Source organism: Urocitellus parryii, chromosome 2, assembly GCF_045843805.1.
Source record: "Urocitellus parryii isolate mUroPar1 chromosome 2, mUroPar1.hap1, whole genome shotgun sequence".
In the NCBI taxonomy this organism is placed as follows: Eukaryota; Metazoa; Chordata; class Mammalia; order Rodentia; family Sciuridae; genus Urocitellus; species Urocitellus parryii.
Genome location: NC_135532.1, coordinates 113,849,814 through 113,866,114, shown reverse-complemented (window position 1 = coordinate 113,866,114; position 16,301 = coordinate 113,849,814). Strand labels below are relative to the sequence as shown.

General features: G+C 43.2%; 1 protein-coding gene across 2 annotated transcripts in view; it reads right to left on the bottom strand.

Annotated features, from left to right (window-relative positions):
- The window catches only part of Veph1 (ventricular zone expressed PH domain containing 1), a 210,018-nt gene that overhangs the window by 165,857 nt on the left and 27,860 nt on the right, over nucleotides 1-16,301 (bottom strand). For both annotated transcript variants that reach the window (XM_026392926.2, XM_026392927.2), the window contains exon 3: nucleotides 8,008-8,182. In XM_026392926.2, coding sequence (XP_026248711.2) covers nucleotides 8,008-8,182 — 175 coding nt within the window. The remainder of the gene's footprint in view (nucleotides 1-8,007; nucleotides 8,183-16,301) is intronic.

Sequence of the window (16,301 nt, the reverse complement as noted above, 5' to 3'; positions counted from 1 at the left end):
GTATTTTGCATTGTGAGATGGATATGAGCTTGGTGGGAGCCGGGGAGGAATGTTATTGTTTGGATATGTGATGTTGCCCAAAAGCTCGTGTGTGGGACAATGCAAGAATGTTCAAAGGTGAATTGTTAGATTAGGAGATCTGTAACATAATCAGTGTATGAATCCACTTGAATGGATTAACTGAGTGGTAACTGTAGGCAGGCATGGTGCAGCTGGAGGAGGTAGGCCACTAGGAACTTGCCTTTAGGGTTTAGATTTTGTCCTTGGTGAGCAGACCTCTCTCTGCTTCCTGGGTCTGATATTCTGAGCTGCTTTCCTCCACCACACCCTTCTGCTATGTTCTTCCTCACCTCAGGCCCATAGCTATGGACTCAGCCAACCACAGACTGAAACTCTGAAACCATGAGCTGAAGCAAACTTGACCTTCTTTAAGTTGTCCTTGTCAGGTCTTTTGGTCAGAGCAACACAAAAACTGACTAAAATGGTGCCCAAGTTCAGCACACGGATGCCCTGTCTATGAGGCTTTCCCTGCCATACTGTGCAGAGTGGTCTCAGAGTCCAGCATGTGGGTTCCTGTCTGTGAGGCCTCCTGTACTTGACAGCTACATCTGCTGGTAAAGTCATGAAGGTGCAAACTTTGGCTTACATCAGATCCAGGCCTTGGCTAACAACTCCAAAGAAATCCTTTTCTCTTACAAGATGTGTCTTTATTTCTTTATTCATCTTTCGATTGACTTTCCCAATATTATATTTAAAATTTCCCCATGTGTGTTAACATTCATTTTAAATATTCCTAGTAAGTTGAATAACTTGTTGCCTAGAATATTTGATCAATAAACTCTTTCCTAGCAACCTGCAATATGGTAAAACTGAGATCTTTTAATAATAATTGTATCATGAATGTTCAATAGCTTAGCATCTCCCTGGAGAAGATGAAACTCCATGAATGGACAGGGTTCTGCCTCTAACATTTTAACATGGGATGGTACATAGCAAATACCTGACCAGAGAGAGAATAGCAGCAACAATGCTGATGACAATAAGAAGGAGAAGCTTAGTAAGCATGAGGAACTATGGGCTGAATACTGTACAGAGCATAGATGCTCTATTTATGCCTCATCCACCCTACCTGGGGCATATTATTACTCCCACAATAAATGGGGAGTCAATTTCCTATCTTCATTTTTCTGAAACGACTCACCAATCAGTGGTTTGAATTTTGTCTCACACAGAGAAAGAAATGAGGTGAATTTATCATAATTAACTAGACAGTCTTCTGCGGGCTGTTGCCAGTAAAGTCAGAAAGGAATCTGGACTCTTGCTGAGACAATATTATATTTTCTTTCCAACCTTCTGCTTAGGTTTCAAATTATTTGAGGTCATCTTGTGCCTTGTGCCAGAGGACCACGTAAAAGGCCTGTTGACAGACAGGCATGGTTCCTGGTTGGGGCTACTGACCCAGAAATGCAGAGGAAGGGACAGCACTGCTTCTGAGTTTGATGGAAGACTGTGCTTTGCATCACAGAGCTCCAAATCAAAATTTGGAGAATGTTCCCTATGAGCTCTCCAAACCCCATAGAGTTGGAGACGATCTCAAAACCACAATAGTACTGTCAGCCTCCTGGGTGAGCCATGTGGCAACTAGAGCAGCCTACATATTGGTCATGCTTTTATTTCCCAGTGCTGGTCAGAAGGATATCTGTCTTCATATGGCAGAAAGTGAATGTGGAGAATGACTCAGGAACACTAAACAACAGACTCTCTAAAAGGGTTCTGATGTTACGAAATACCAAGTTACTTCCAATATGGCTTAAGCAGAAAACAAGTTCATTGCCCAAAGTGATAACCTTGGCTTATTTTTTTTTAATTCAGGAGGAAGCATTTGATAAAATCAAAGTTATGATTTTAGTTTGGGGTTTTGGTACCCTTTGCTAGAAAAAGGAAGTTGCTAGTTTGCTTTTATTATGAACATACTTTGAATTTAACTAACAGAGATAAATTTTTCCTTCTTATATTTAGGTCTTTATTATACTTGAAATTAATTCATATGTACTGTTCTGCAGATAGCCGTCTTAGAACCATTTATTGAATAGGTCCACTCTTCTCCACTGCAAAGTCTTCCCTGCCACATGTCAGTTTCATGTGTGCATGGGATTGTCTTTGGCCTGCCCATTGTCACATGAGCTTTTACCTACTCTAGGACTAGTACTGCACCCTCTTAGTTACTATGACTTCACAAGTAGGGAAATTACCACCTCCTCCTCCCCCACTTCTCCTATCTTCTCTTTCTACAAAATAGTTTTGGCTATTTCTGTTCCACTTAATCTTTTGTGCATTTTAAAACAAGCTTGTTATCTTTAATAAAAATCTCTGTTGGTATTTTATTAAAATGTCACTGCATTTATTGAAAGTTGACATCTTTGCTACCTCAAGTTCTCCCATCCATGAACATAGTATATTGATCCATTTGCTTATCTTTTGATTGTTTTCCAAAAAGTTTTATAATTTTTACTCAAGAGTCACACGCATTTTACCTCTAGATATCATGTATTTTTCTACTTTAAATAATACTTTTAACTAATTTATTTCCAATGTATATTACTGATATGTAGAAAAACAACTGGTTTCTACAAGTTGAATCACTAAACTTTCTGTCATTGTGTCTAAAATTGACTAGAGAATATTTATATATTATACTACAAACAATCATATTTTTAGATAATGTTTGTTTTGCCATTTCCTTTCTGATTCTTCCAATGTTCATTTATTGTTCTGGTCTAAGGTTTACAGTGCCACTGTAAATACATCTACTTCAATGTAGTAAAATCCTTGTCTCATCCCTGGCTTCAAGGAAATGTTTCTGCTGTTTCACCATTAAATATATAAATATCCTCTAAATCACATTAAGGGAGTTCTCCAAAATTCCTAGTTTGCAATTGTTTTCCATGAGTGGGTACTGAACTTTTCAAGACATCCTACTGACCACTGATTACCCTGTTAGTCTTACTGTGGGGAATTACATTTTGCAGGTTAAGCACCATCCTTGCCTTCCTGGGATAGATCCAACTTGGTCACTGTGCATTTTATAAAATGGGATAATGCAGTTTCTCCTCATAAACTACCAGGGGAGAGTTATGTGAGTAAAAGATCAGTGGCTGGGATATAGCACACACTCAACAAATGCTAATCATCACCTGTTCCAAGTACTGCTAGAGTCATGCTGCTAAAAGCTTATGATTTATGTATCTATGTTCAGATAAAGATGGACTTGCATTTCCTTTTCTTACACCATTCTTGTCTGTTGTTTCATGGACATACAAGCATTATTTAGCTGGAGAAAGTACTTCTTTTTATCTGGAAAAGTTTACATAAAATTATAACTTTTTATTTCTTGCATATTTATTAAACTTTGCCCACAAAACTAAATGGGACGGGATTTTTTTAAATTAAGAAAATATTTGTTGTGCATTGACTTTGCAATGCTGGTGCAATTGTCTATTTTATTTGTAACATTCATGTGTGACCCAATATAACTCAAGTGTGACTCAATATCATTCTGTTTATATCTGTAACCCTCCTTTTGTAGTTTATGAAAAGGCCTTTTATAGTTTCCTCTCACTGAGAATTCAGAGGATACAAAGCAGACAAATGGAGTCTGCACAATTTGAATAAAATAAATTTGTATTTACATTTAATGTAAAAGTAAACATTACCTATATAACCTTTAATAATGAAAACTGAAAAAAATCGACTTGGAACTATTGAAATAATTACCTTCAGGGGTACAATTTATAAGCATACACAAAGCCTTTGGTTTGAAATCAGGGACAGATATATTACAATAAATTGTAAAAAACATTGTCAATGAAATGATACCAACTGAAGCTAAGGGGCAGACACTACTGCCACACCACCAGGCTCTCCTGCTCCATCTGACCCATGCTTTAACTAAGGCTCCAAAATGGAGACCAGAGTGCCAGTGTGCATACAGATGACAAGAACCTTGGAAGAACTGTTAGATATATTGAGATGAAAGATACATTCTCAAATAAGATCTTGACATGGCAAAGCAATAAGCTGAAATCTCATGAGAAAAAAAAGCAATAAAGAATTAAGGATAAGTAAGTCCTTGCATGAGGATTAAAAAACCAGCTAAACACACAGAATGCAGTGGAGACTGATGAATATGCTCAAACAACTGTACGTATACACACATTATATATATTTGTATATATACATATACCTGTATATACATATATATTTGTATATATGCATATATACATTATATTATATATTTGTATATATATATATAAAAGGATTAATGTGTCTAAATATGTACATGTCTGTTAAATCAAGTTGTATGCACATTTCATACCCTAAAACAACTATATGTATGTGTGGAGACTTAATGGACAATAACTTCACTGGGAGTCAAAAGTGAGCTTGTGTGATGGACAGAAAGTGAATCTGATTCATGGCCTTTGGGAAGGGGCCTCCATTTGAGTCCTCACATGCACACGATGGAGCCTGGAGCATCAGGGGCAGCATGGATTGCACATGATGACAACAGGGAACCAGAGGGTGGCCACGCAGAGGGACTGGGGTACACCCCGCAAATGGATGCAGAATCAACTCACCATCTGCTGAGTTGAGGGAACTGGGAAGAAGCTGAAGTGGTTACAGTGGAGGAGGAAACTCAGCACAGGGGAGGAATGGCAAGGTGTCACCATGCGTCCCCACATCTGAAAGCTTGTTTATGAAGAGCAACAGGGGTTGATGGCCCAACAGGACAATAGCCAAAGCCAAAAGTGGGAGGCCCAAGGGAGAGAACTTTTAATTCAGCCTGAGGAAGAAATGTTGATCACTTGGATTTGTCCAGAGATGGCATGTGTCCTCATAGGAAATGGCAAGTTCCCTGGTCCCCAAGGGATTTAAATATAGGGAGGCAGTCATGATTGGCTTCAACATCCTGGCTAATATTTATGGGGGGCTGGGTTCTGCTCAGAAAGATAAGAATGCAAGTGTTGGGTAGAACTGAGATTCAGCTGTGGGGGTGGGCTGCAGTGTGACATGGCCAGGGTCGATCCCCCTTATAACCTCCCAGAGCATCAACTTGCTGGTCTACAAAATGCAATGGTAGGCATTTGTGGGGTTGTGGGATCCTGTATGTATTCACACTACTGCTGGCAACAGCCTGGCTTTCTTTTTTGTTTTTTAAATTTATTTGTTCCAATCAGTTATACATGATAGCAGAATGCTCTTTGATTCATTGTACACAAATGGAGCACAATTTTTCATTTCTCTGGTTGTATCCAAAGTAGGGTCCCACCATTCATGCAGTCATACATGTACCTGGGTAATGATGTCTGTCTTATTCCACCATCTTTCCAATTCCCCATACCCCTCCCCTCACTGCTCCCCTTTTCCCTATCCAAAGTTCCTCCATTCATCTTACGCTCCATGCCCCCATTATGGATTAACATCAATCCACTTATCAGAGAAAACATCCAGCCTTTGTTTTTTCCCCAAAACCCAAAATCGGCTTATTTCGCTTAGCATGATACTCTCTAACTCCATTCATTTACCTGCAAATGCCATAATTTTATTCTCTTTTATTGAATAGCCTGGGTTTCTTTTGGGGTCCTCTCTTTCTACACTTCCCACCTGGGTGGTTCTGCTGTCAGGGTGGCTCGTGACCCAAGCCTGGCCAAGGATATACAGTGTCCTGGGCAGTGATGATGGGCTGGTTCAGAAATGGTCTGTGGCCCATGTCAGGGCAAGCAGACATGAAGCTGGATGGTTTGGGGTACAGCCAGTATTTGTGATGTCATGGGCAAGGAGCTGTGGTGGCCCACAGTGGAACACACAAGTAAACCCAGCCGCAGGGAGCAGAACTGTGCAACGACTTTGAATACAACCACTAAGCCACTTGAGAAATCTGATATACTTACTAGTGGACTCTTCGGTCATGTGCCAAAGAGAAGTTGTTCTTCCTTCTCCTCTTCTCCTTCGTCAAACCATTTATACCTGGGGCTTTTACTACTTAAAATACTACCAACTATAATATAGGATAAGAATAGTACCTCAGTTATGGGGTTCTTGGGGGAATTACATGATACAGTGGGTATAAATGGATTAATGTCATAAAGAATGCATGCAATAAACTTCAGCCATTGAAATTATTATTAACATCATTATAATAATTTTGGTCAAGTGGGTGGCCATTCAGAAGAAGATATATGAAAATTAGGATACTACAGGTCAAAGTTGACAGTCTAGAGGCAAGAAAAACTACAGTAATGAAGAATGAAATCCCAACATGCCTCCTAGAGCTGTTTGGCAGGAGTAGACAAAGATTTGAAGAGCAGAAAATCTGCTACTCAGAGACAGCAAAATTCCTTCCGTGTTGCTACTCATGTGGGCCATGGGGGACTTTTACAGTCACATTGATCCTGAAAATCTAAACCCTGAAACACACAGTCCCAATCTTTTGTAGCTCGAGTTACCATTCATTTCATGGTGATTTTCATGGTGCCAAATCAAATAAACCAAATCATTTGTTTATTTCAAATGCTTGCAGTGAATTTAGAAAGTATACTTTGTGTTTCAAAGATTTCTTTGTCACTGAAACCATATTTTTAAAAATCTCAAATGAATGAGCTAAATTCTTGGCGGCTGTAAAGATATAATTCAATTTTTTTTTTTCATAAATCTGTTACTAGCACGTTGGACTACCACGGTCTTGAAATGCTTGTGTGTTTCAATGTTTGCAAGTCCTATGAATTTGTTCCAATAGTGTTTCCAAGGAGGTGAAAAAGTATAGTTGTTTTTCAGGACTTTTAGCAAATTCAATATCACATATAAAGTGAAATTAGCATTTAAATTCTATAGCCAAAGGAAATTAGAAATAAAAATCCTGACTGGGGTTATTAATGACAACTCTTCACAGGCGAGCACAAGGTCGAGAGAGAGACCTTACCATTCAGCTTGCCTCAGATATATCTGGGCATCAACAGACACTGGGAGGACCCACTCATAGGTCTGGGGGTGCAGAGATCCCTCCTTAGGAGGTCCACAGTGAGCTGGTGCTGGGAATTAGAGGACTGAGCTGGCATCCCAAGGACTAGGCAGAACTGGAGGACTAGTTTGTTGTTAATCCTAAAGGCTGGGTGGAACTAAGGGACTAGTTAATTGGTAATTCTGAGGCTGGGTGGAACCGGACTGCTAATTTTTGTCTCATCAGTTGCACTGGGAGCACTTCACAGTGTGGAAGCTCCACGTGGGCGTGTGGGGTGTGTCCATGAAATAAGGGGTAAGTAACTTGTGAATTTCACAGGGTTTTTTTTTTTTTTAAATGAGACTGGGGGCATTTGAATACATATCACATATATTATCTGTTGATGCCTGATCCCAAATGTTACAAAAAAGTTTGGGATCTGAAGCCAAAAGAAAAAGAGAAGACAAGGTGAATATTTTGTGTGGACTAATTTGACCTTGTCTGTACTTCCAAAGTTTGGAAGAATTAAGAGAGAGGCCCTGGTTTGATTTTTTGTGGCAGTATGTAATACACTTTTAAGTCACTACCAAGTTATGATCACATTGAAGAAGACATTAAACACTCTAGTGTATTTCATCTAATCAAGGGCATTTTTTACTTTTGGAAACCATGAGAAGAAGAGGTTCTCAGTATCACCAGCAGTGGAGCCTGCCCCACCATCACAGAGGCACCCTCTAGAGCTGGAGTTGGAGCAGGCAGACAGGGTGGTGGAAAACAGCCCCCTGGACTGGGATATGCAGGGTTGGAGTGGCGCCTACCGCTTGTCCAGAGTCCAGGCAACTCATCAGGTGGACAGTGACCTTACACATGCTCACAAGTCACCTAGAGGCAGGGCCAAAGACCCAAGGGAGCCTCACCTCCAGATCTCCCTCCACAAACCATAAGCACTTAGGAAGACACCTCTAGACAACCCCAGGGACATGCACCTGAGCTTGGCCTTCACACTGTACCTTGAAGTATGCTCCTGACTATCACCTCGGTGTGCTCAGCCAGGAGCTCCGCCTTGGCGATGGCAGCCAGACACAGGTAGTTAGACAGGCTCCTGCGCAGTTCCCTGCTGCCTCTGTGGAGGAACCTCACGGCAATGGGGATGGCTAGTGCCATCACAGGGGGCCGGTTGTAATTCTGGGGAAACACAAGAAAGCAACAAATGACAGCGATTCACTGTTCACTCATGTACTTAACCATCCCAAATATTGCCTGGGCCAAGCTCCCGGAATGCACCTGTGGAAACGCAGGCCCTGCCCCACCTACGTGACACCTGGGAACTCTCGTCTTTTTTGGGAGAATTTGACTGGCCATTGACAGAAGAAGCAGAATGCAGGGTGCTCAGGGAGCAAAGAAGGGGCATCAAGAAGGGTCAATAACACTTCCTGGAGGAGGCGACGTCTTGGCTGGGACCTGAGAGGTGCACAGGAGATGACTGGTTAAGGGCAGGAAAGCTGTGGACACAGGAAGAACCCTGTGGAGGCACAGGTGAGGAGCCCTTGGTGCCCTGGGTGGGGAGATGGAAATAGCTGCAGATGGATGGGTGGGTGGGTGTGGGGAAGCCAGGAGGATGGAGCTGCACACAGAGGCAGCAGGAAGAAAGGGGCTTCGGATTAATCTCCATGGCAGCCAGGAGTTCCTGGGAGAGGAACATTCATCAGAGAATACAACCAAGGGAACACTGAAGAAGTAGCTTTCTGACTGTAACTTAAAAACTGCAACTCTGTGCAGTCAATCCAGGGGGAAGGAGGAAAGAAGACGAGGCAGAGACGCACAATGGAATGTCACCCAGCCATAACAAAGGGCGCATCCTGTTGTCTGTGACTTGGAGGAAACTGGAGGTCATTCTGGTAAGTAAAATACATCAGGCACAGAAAGAGGGAGCTAAAAGAGGTGGCTTCATAGAAGTAGAGAGTGGAATAGTGGCCACTAGAGGCTGGACTGTCAGAGAACGGGAACCAAAGCACATTCTGGAGGGAAGAGTACCTATCGTGCTCAACACAGCAAGTAGCTTAGTTCCCAGTGATTTGTTATACAGTTTTTAAAGGCTCCGAGAGGAGGGTGACACAACACAAAGAAATACCAAGAGTTTAAAGGGAGGGAAATGCTACCTGCTCTAATTCGCCCATTGCATGTTATGCATAGGTGTCAAAATCACCCTGTGCCCTACAAAGATGTACAATGTCATATGTCAACCAAACCAAACCAAGAAACTAAAGTTTCAGCTGAGATTCAGAAGAAACAAATTCTGAACCTTTGACTAAAAATATAAGGCATTCTGTATCCTAAAAAATTCTCTTCTTGATTGATTTTGTGACTGAACATAAATACCCTTGCATACAAAATACTGCTATTGCATGTAATTACCTGATTAGAGAATAATATTTGGAAGACACAAGTTGTTTTCTTAAAAATAAGCAGCACACATTAGTATCATCAACTTCACTTCTCTGTTTGGGAAAGGAGTTCATATTCTGGGTTTGTGAGAAGTCCTCAATAAACACCTGGCGAGATGAATAACTGATGAAGCCAATGTCGATATAAGGTGATAATTGTCCCTGGGACGTAATGCAGGGGAAGGCACCGATGGAAGAAAGCCTCTGGATCCTAGTCTGTCCAACCCAACCTGGTGGGTGATCATGGAGGTGTTGCCCAACTCTCTAGGTCTCACTAGCAAAAGCAATTACCACCATACTCTCCAACCAAACTGTGTCTAATAAATAGACCCCAAAGCAGACATGGCATAACTGCTTGGCACAGGAAGACTGTAGACTGCTAAGGGACCACCCTCTATGACCTCACTGCTGGGGACCCTTATGAAACTCAAGGAAATTTGGATGTCCCTGAGAGACAAGTTGGGCCAGACTTGGACATGCCTTTCAGCTCGATGCTGTGGCTGTGCTGAGGCCAGTTCTGTCCCTGTGGTTTTCTAAATGAGCCAATTAAATCTCCTATGCTTGAGCTCCCCCTCCCTTCTTGTCACTAGAAACAAAAACAAAATCTTTAATCCATTCTTGTACTTCCATCCATTTTCCAGACCCATGGGTCCCTCTAATCCCTAGGCAGAGAAAAGGAGTCCTTCATAGCAGAGCTTGGTATCCCATCATGAAGCCACCTCTGACTCTAGGCTCTGTGACAGAACATGTGTCTAGACTGCAGCTCTACTCAGTAGATCATCTCACATCTCCTAACACCACCCAAGTATCAGGAGCATGGCCTACTGCCAGACTCTTCTGAATGTCTTTGGATTTTCTCTTTTTCTGGTGAATTAAAGTGGGCCTGACTGGATTGGTCACTACTGCTGAGTCAGGAGGCCTCCCTGGGAGACTGGCTGCTCTCCCCCACTCAACCCCTGGAGGGCTACTCTCAGCCTCAGAAGCCTGGGCAGATGCTGGGTCAGGCCACACAGAATGTTTGGATCTGCCAACTCTTTGATCCAACTCACACCAAAGAACTTCAAGCTGGTGCATCTCAGTCATCCAGTGGATTCACCCACAGAGGGAGACTTCCCAAGGTCAGGCCCTGGGCATCGTTTTCTCATTCTCAGGATACCAAGGAGCCAGACCAGGACCCAGAGTATTTACACAAAGGCACAAAGGGGCCACAAAGGCAGACCAGACCAGAGAGATACTGAGGGACATTTCATCCAGGACCTCGGTGAAACCTGATTCTAATAACACACCAGTCCTAAGCAGAATCTCCCCCTTTGCTAACTGCAACTTTCTATCCATCAAATCCATTCTATCTCCCACATACCATCTCCCTACCCCTCAGTGCTGAGTAAACTTGCCAAACCAGTGCTCCCACACTCTGCAGAGGTGGTGTTTAACAAGGGTAATTGACTTGGCCAGTTTCTCAATTTGCCCCTATCCTATACCTTGAGGCTACATTCAAGTCACTTCAGTTAGAGCACTAGATGTTCCCAAACCCCACAGTCTCATTTGGGCGACTCCTCTAGGTGGCCAGTCTGTCCATTACATGGAGGCCTTTGATGGGTGAACTTTAACACAGCATACCCTTGTCCCCATAGTGATGGGTCATCGCTCTGGCCTCGAGGGTGAAACACAATCACATAGTCCTCAGAGCTTTCCAACCAAGAACTCCATGCCCAAGTTTACTTCATCTACTCCGGGTCTTTTGCCAAAAACCATTTGCAATAGAACAAGTTCCCCTAGAGGAACACATCTTCAAGCACTTTTCTATGTGACTTGAAAAACCAAAGATCGTGGCATTGGAAAGTGTTCCCTGCTACCTGTGAACACAGACAGAAATGGGGAGAGATCAATGGAAATGAGTGTTTCCAGCAACTGACGTTTTTAAACCTCAGGAAGAGCGAGCATTTCCCAGCACCAATGAAAGATCAGACTGTCCTTTTTAGAACAACTCTAGATGTTCTGGAGAAAAATAGTGACCAGCTAAAAAAGTTTCTGATGTGTGGTTCCAAGTAAAATGTATAAAACTCTCCCCAAATGCATAATTTCATTGTTTAAAAAAGCAAACTTTAACACATTCATTTTTTTCCCTGTTTTTCTACCCACATGACATTTGGAAATCTCTTGAGTGACACAAAAAGTAACCGATTAAGCAAAAAGCACATAGTACACATAAACAGCAAAGTCTCTCAGGGTCCTAACAGGGCCCCGACAGTTCCTAGCCCATGAAGGAGTCACAACAGGGCGTGAGCAAGAGGCTGGGAGCAAGAGGTGGGGACCCCTGACAGGTGACCAACAGATCCTTCCACGGCCGAGCTTCATTTGAAAGGCAGCAAAAGGAGCTGATGATGCAGCATATGTCTACCCACAAATTACTTTATCTAGAATGACGTGGCTCAGGGGTAGAAGAAGTCCTGGGGTTGGCATCCTAGTTCAGCAACAACTGGTAATGGCCAAGCCTGACAGATGTGCCCTCAGTGCAGAGGCGAGCGCTTGGTCTGGGTCTCCTCTTACTCAGTTCCATGTTCAGGGTGAACACAGTGAAGGGCAGTGTGGACAGAAAGACTTGCTTGTGGGGACAGCAATGTTCAGCCGCAGAGGCAAAACAAGAGGGCCTTGTTCCACAGACGCCGAGCATCATATCTCTCAACTAGATCAGCACCAGCTGAGCCTTGGGTGGAGATTTTCCTCCTGAAAATGCACTTCGGGAACATTTCCCAGTGTTTTAAGATGGAACAGAATAAAGCTAAGCAGAGGTGTTATCTGAGGTGTCAGCGGCTAAAGAACGTTCAGGTCTTGACTTTAACTAAAGAGCCATAAAAACGATGGAGCTCAAAAAAAATAATAAACTTCACTCCTTGGTCATTCATTATCAATCAGACAGATGAACTGATTTTGGATTTCCATTTAAAATGCTAGATTCTTACCGGTTTAGTTATATGTAAAATTTAATTGACACAGTCTTCCCAGTGGACTTTCTGACAGGTGATAAGCAGCAGGTGTTAGGAACCCAAGCCGGGTGATCGCCCCAGTGTCCTTCCTATTCAGACCACCATGGTCTGAGGACTGGGGTTTCATACCTCGTGGGAGAGAAGGGTAGCTGGTAGGAAGCCCGAGAGCAGTCACCTTTCCTTAGACCATTTATTCATTCGATCATTCAGTTAATGTTATTTGAGCACCTACTATGTGCCACACACTATTCTAGGTGCTGGTACTACTTCCACAAATAAACAGAGCCTACCACTTGGACAGGGTAGAAATAGGCAGTAAACAATGGCTAGACTAAATAAGTAAATCAGTAGCCTCTTACAAAGTGTTGAAAACTATTTAGAGTCTCCTGCAGATGACGATGGTATCAGCCAGAGTTGACACTCAAGCAGCGCTTTCTGTGTCCTACACATTTTGTCTTTATTTACTGTCTAGTCGTTTACTTCTCCAACAAACTCACGAGGCAGCTACTCCTATCATGTGGATTTTATAGACCAAGAAATACATGCACAGAAGGGTCCATTTGCCCAAGCTTACACGACGGGTCCATGGGAGAGCTGGGACTGGCTGGAATAAACTTCTACACTGACACTGCAGTCCCTCCTCCAAGAGCTCTGGAGGAGACACTCGGTCATCCAAGACACCTGGTAGACCCAGCCAGGGGCAGCACGTGTGTCTTCACACAGCACTGACTGGGGGACACAGCCTGAATGGAGGAGAATAGACACGGGATCATTCTAAAGGAGGGAAACAGAGGCTCCTGTTTTTCCAACTGGACTTGAGGCTTTTCCTAGCCCTCCATCTCCAGCAACCCTCTTTCGTCATCCCCCTCTTCACACAGTCATCCACAGGGGTGGGAGAGACGAGGGGAAGAGGTGATGCAGACCTGCTTCAACACCTGGGAACAACTGTGCTAAGCAGTGTGGCTGGGAAGAGGCTGAACCTGAACTAGACACCAGGGGTCTACCCAGCAACGGCTCTCAGACTCCATCATGGCCCGTCTATGGGTTGCTATGGTTTTGCTCCAGTACATCAACTGTGTCCATAATCACAACATCCCTGAGGCACATTTTAATCTTTACCAACCCTCTCCACGTCTGTCTATGGCTTAGAAGTAGCGTGCCTTGTGGGGACAGCAGCCGAATCCATGAGGAAACCTTCCTTCAGAGGAAGCTCTTAGCTGGAGAGAAGACATAGTTTGGACCAGGTGGTTCTGTGTCCTGCCTGGACCCAAATGGAGAGCCTTCTGTAGGAAAGGGCACCCCTCTCATGTACCACTCCCAATGAGAAGCTTAATGGCACGGAGCTGGCAGGACTCTTGATGCCACTGTCCTACAAGATGCAACACTTAGTAGGAAGCTACTATGCTGTGTGAGGATGTCACTCTCCCTGTCACCTATAACCCTAGGCATCCTGGGAAGTAGGCAATGCCCTCCCATCATACAGATGGCAAAGCAGTGAGTTGCCAGTCTCACATCTACATAAGAACAAGGTCCCTAAGACTCTCAGGCTTCAAGCTCTGAAGCTCTCTGCTCTTCTACCTCCGCCTCTCCCCTGAGCTGGCAGGTGAGCTGTTTTGTAGGTGAGAGGTACAGACACTTGTCTGAGAACACAGGATGGGTTAGTAGAAGCAGAAGCCTCAAGTGAAACCAGACCAGACCAGACCCAGAGCTTACACGTGCCTGCCGCGCACGTGTACTGCTTTTGTATCAAGGGAGGAAGGGAAAGTGACTGGAATTTTAAGATATTTTTAAGGTCAGTGCAGCAAATTCATAAGTTTAGAATAAAAAAAAGAAGGAATTCAATATGATTATCAATTAAAAGAGGAATGAGGGTGGATACCTGAAGTAGGGTTGACAGTGGGCCAAAACAAGACATTTGGGGTTAAGGAAAGATCAAAAAGTACACGTGTGTGTGTGTGTGTGTGTGTGTGTGTATAAAACCATAAGTGCTCACATTCAGCTTAAAATTATTATTATTATTTAAAATTTTTTTTAGAGAGAGGGAGAGAGAGAGAGGAGAGAGAGAGAATTTTCTTAATATTTATTTTTCAGTTATCGGCAGACACAACATCTTTGTATGTGGTGCTGAGGATTGAACCCGGGCCACACGCATGCCAGGCGAGCGCGCTACTGCTTGAGCCACATCCCCAGCCCCCAGCTTAAAATTACTGAATAGTCAGCAAAGAGCAAATCAAAATGGTCAACGGTGTGGGAAGTGGCAGGGCCCTTGCCCTGGCCCTTGTTCTTGCCCTTGCCCTTGCCCTGGCCCTTGCCTGGTTAGATAGGATGATCTTGATTGCTGATCTGTATCTTGGGAAGTGGGAATCCAGGTAGAGAGGAAATCATTTCTTTTTTATTGTCCATTTTGAGCAAGCTAAAAATCCTAACTCCCTGACTTTTTAAAGTTGATCTGTTTTATTTCACTGAACAAACAAAGCAAAATGAGTCATCTGAATTTCTCTCTGGCTCCCACAAGAACCTCAATTACAGTGCTAAAAAATCATGTTTTCAATGTTTACTGCAAAAATTCCCCTTAAGATTGGCTGGAGGCTGAATCCTCACTGTGAGACCCCCAAGGCCTGCTGAGGTTCTGGGAGACACACTGAAGGAAGTCTTCTCTACAGTGCTTCTGCCTCCCCCTGGGACCCAAGAAGGTCACTCCAACACGCCCACCACCACCCCCACCCCACCTCCATCCCTGCAAGCTGACTTCTTTGTCCCTCTCAATCAAGAGCCAATTTCTTAGTCATTCTCTCTTCTCTTTCCCAAAATAGCAGTCCTGTACCTCACAACTCTGCTCTCAACAATCCTACAAACCATTTATTCTGATCACCATTGAGTTGGTCATTTCTACTTTTCAAAAGCTTTTGGCTTTATGCCCCCCTTTTACACAGGAGACACAAAAACACCTTTCCCAGAATAAAACATCCCTTTGTGTTAGAACTACGGGCATTTTGGAAGGGTAGCCCACTTAAGAGTTCTCCAACTTGGGTCTTAGTTCACAAATCTGTACTTGTGCATAAGCTGGTTTTAAAATTTATTACTGGAGTACGTGTGTATTCATTTTGCTTGCTCGGAGTGTCCTCTTGCTCAACTATCTGGTAACTTTACTGCTCATTCCTCAAAACCTTTCCAACACAGACCTCCACCCAGACAACCTGCCTGACTCTAGGCCCATGCTAACAGTGGTGCCACTAACCCCTTGAAGCACTTGAAATGTGACTAGTCCAAAGTAAGAGGTGCTAAAATACAAAGCAGATTTACAAGGCAGGATTTTAAAATGCAAACCATTCACTAATTGTTGCATTGACTACATGTTGACATGATATTACTTTGCACGTATTGGGTTAAGAAAACTATGTTATCAAATTAATTTCATCTCTTTGTTTACTTCTGCAGGTGGCTACTAGAAAATTTAAAATGACACATTTCGTGTCTTACATTAGATTTCTGTTGGATAACTCTGCTTCCAAATCTATAACAGTGGTTTTAAACATGTAGAAGGAGCTGGAAAGTAGGACTGACTCGTGCATGTCTATCTGAATGTCTGCAGAGTGGCTCTTTGGAGTGAATAATCTGTTTCTGATGTGCACCAATGATATACTCAAGACAATCAAGGAAGAACAGATCTGATAGGTGTTTGCTGTTCCGTAGAAATAGAATTCATCTTCTGTTGATTTTTCTGAAATCCTCATGACCTTTCCACCCATTCCTACCCAGGAAAACGGTACGGTGGCATGTGTAGTCTGTGAGTTGACAAGTCCCGGGACAGAGCAGACAAAGTAAAACATAGGCCAGTGAAGCGTGGACGACTGTGAGGGGAAAGGAAGAGCA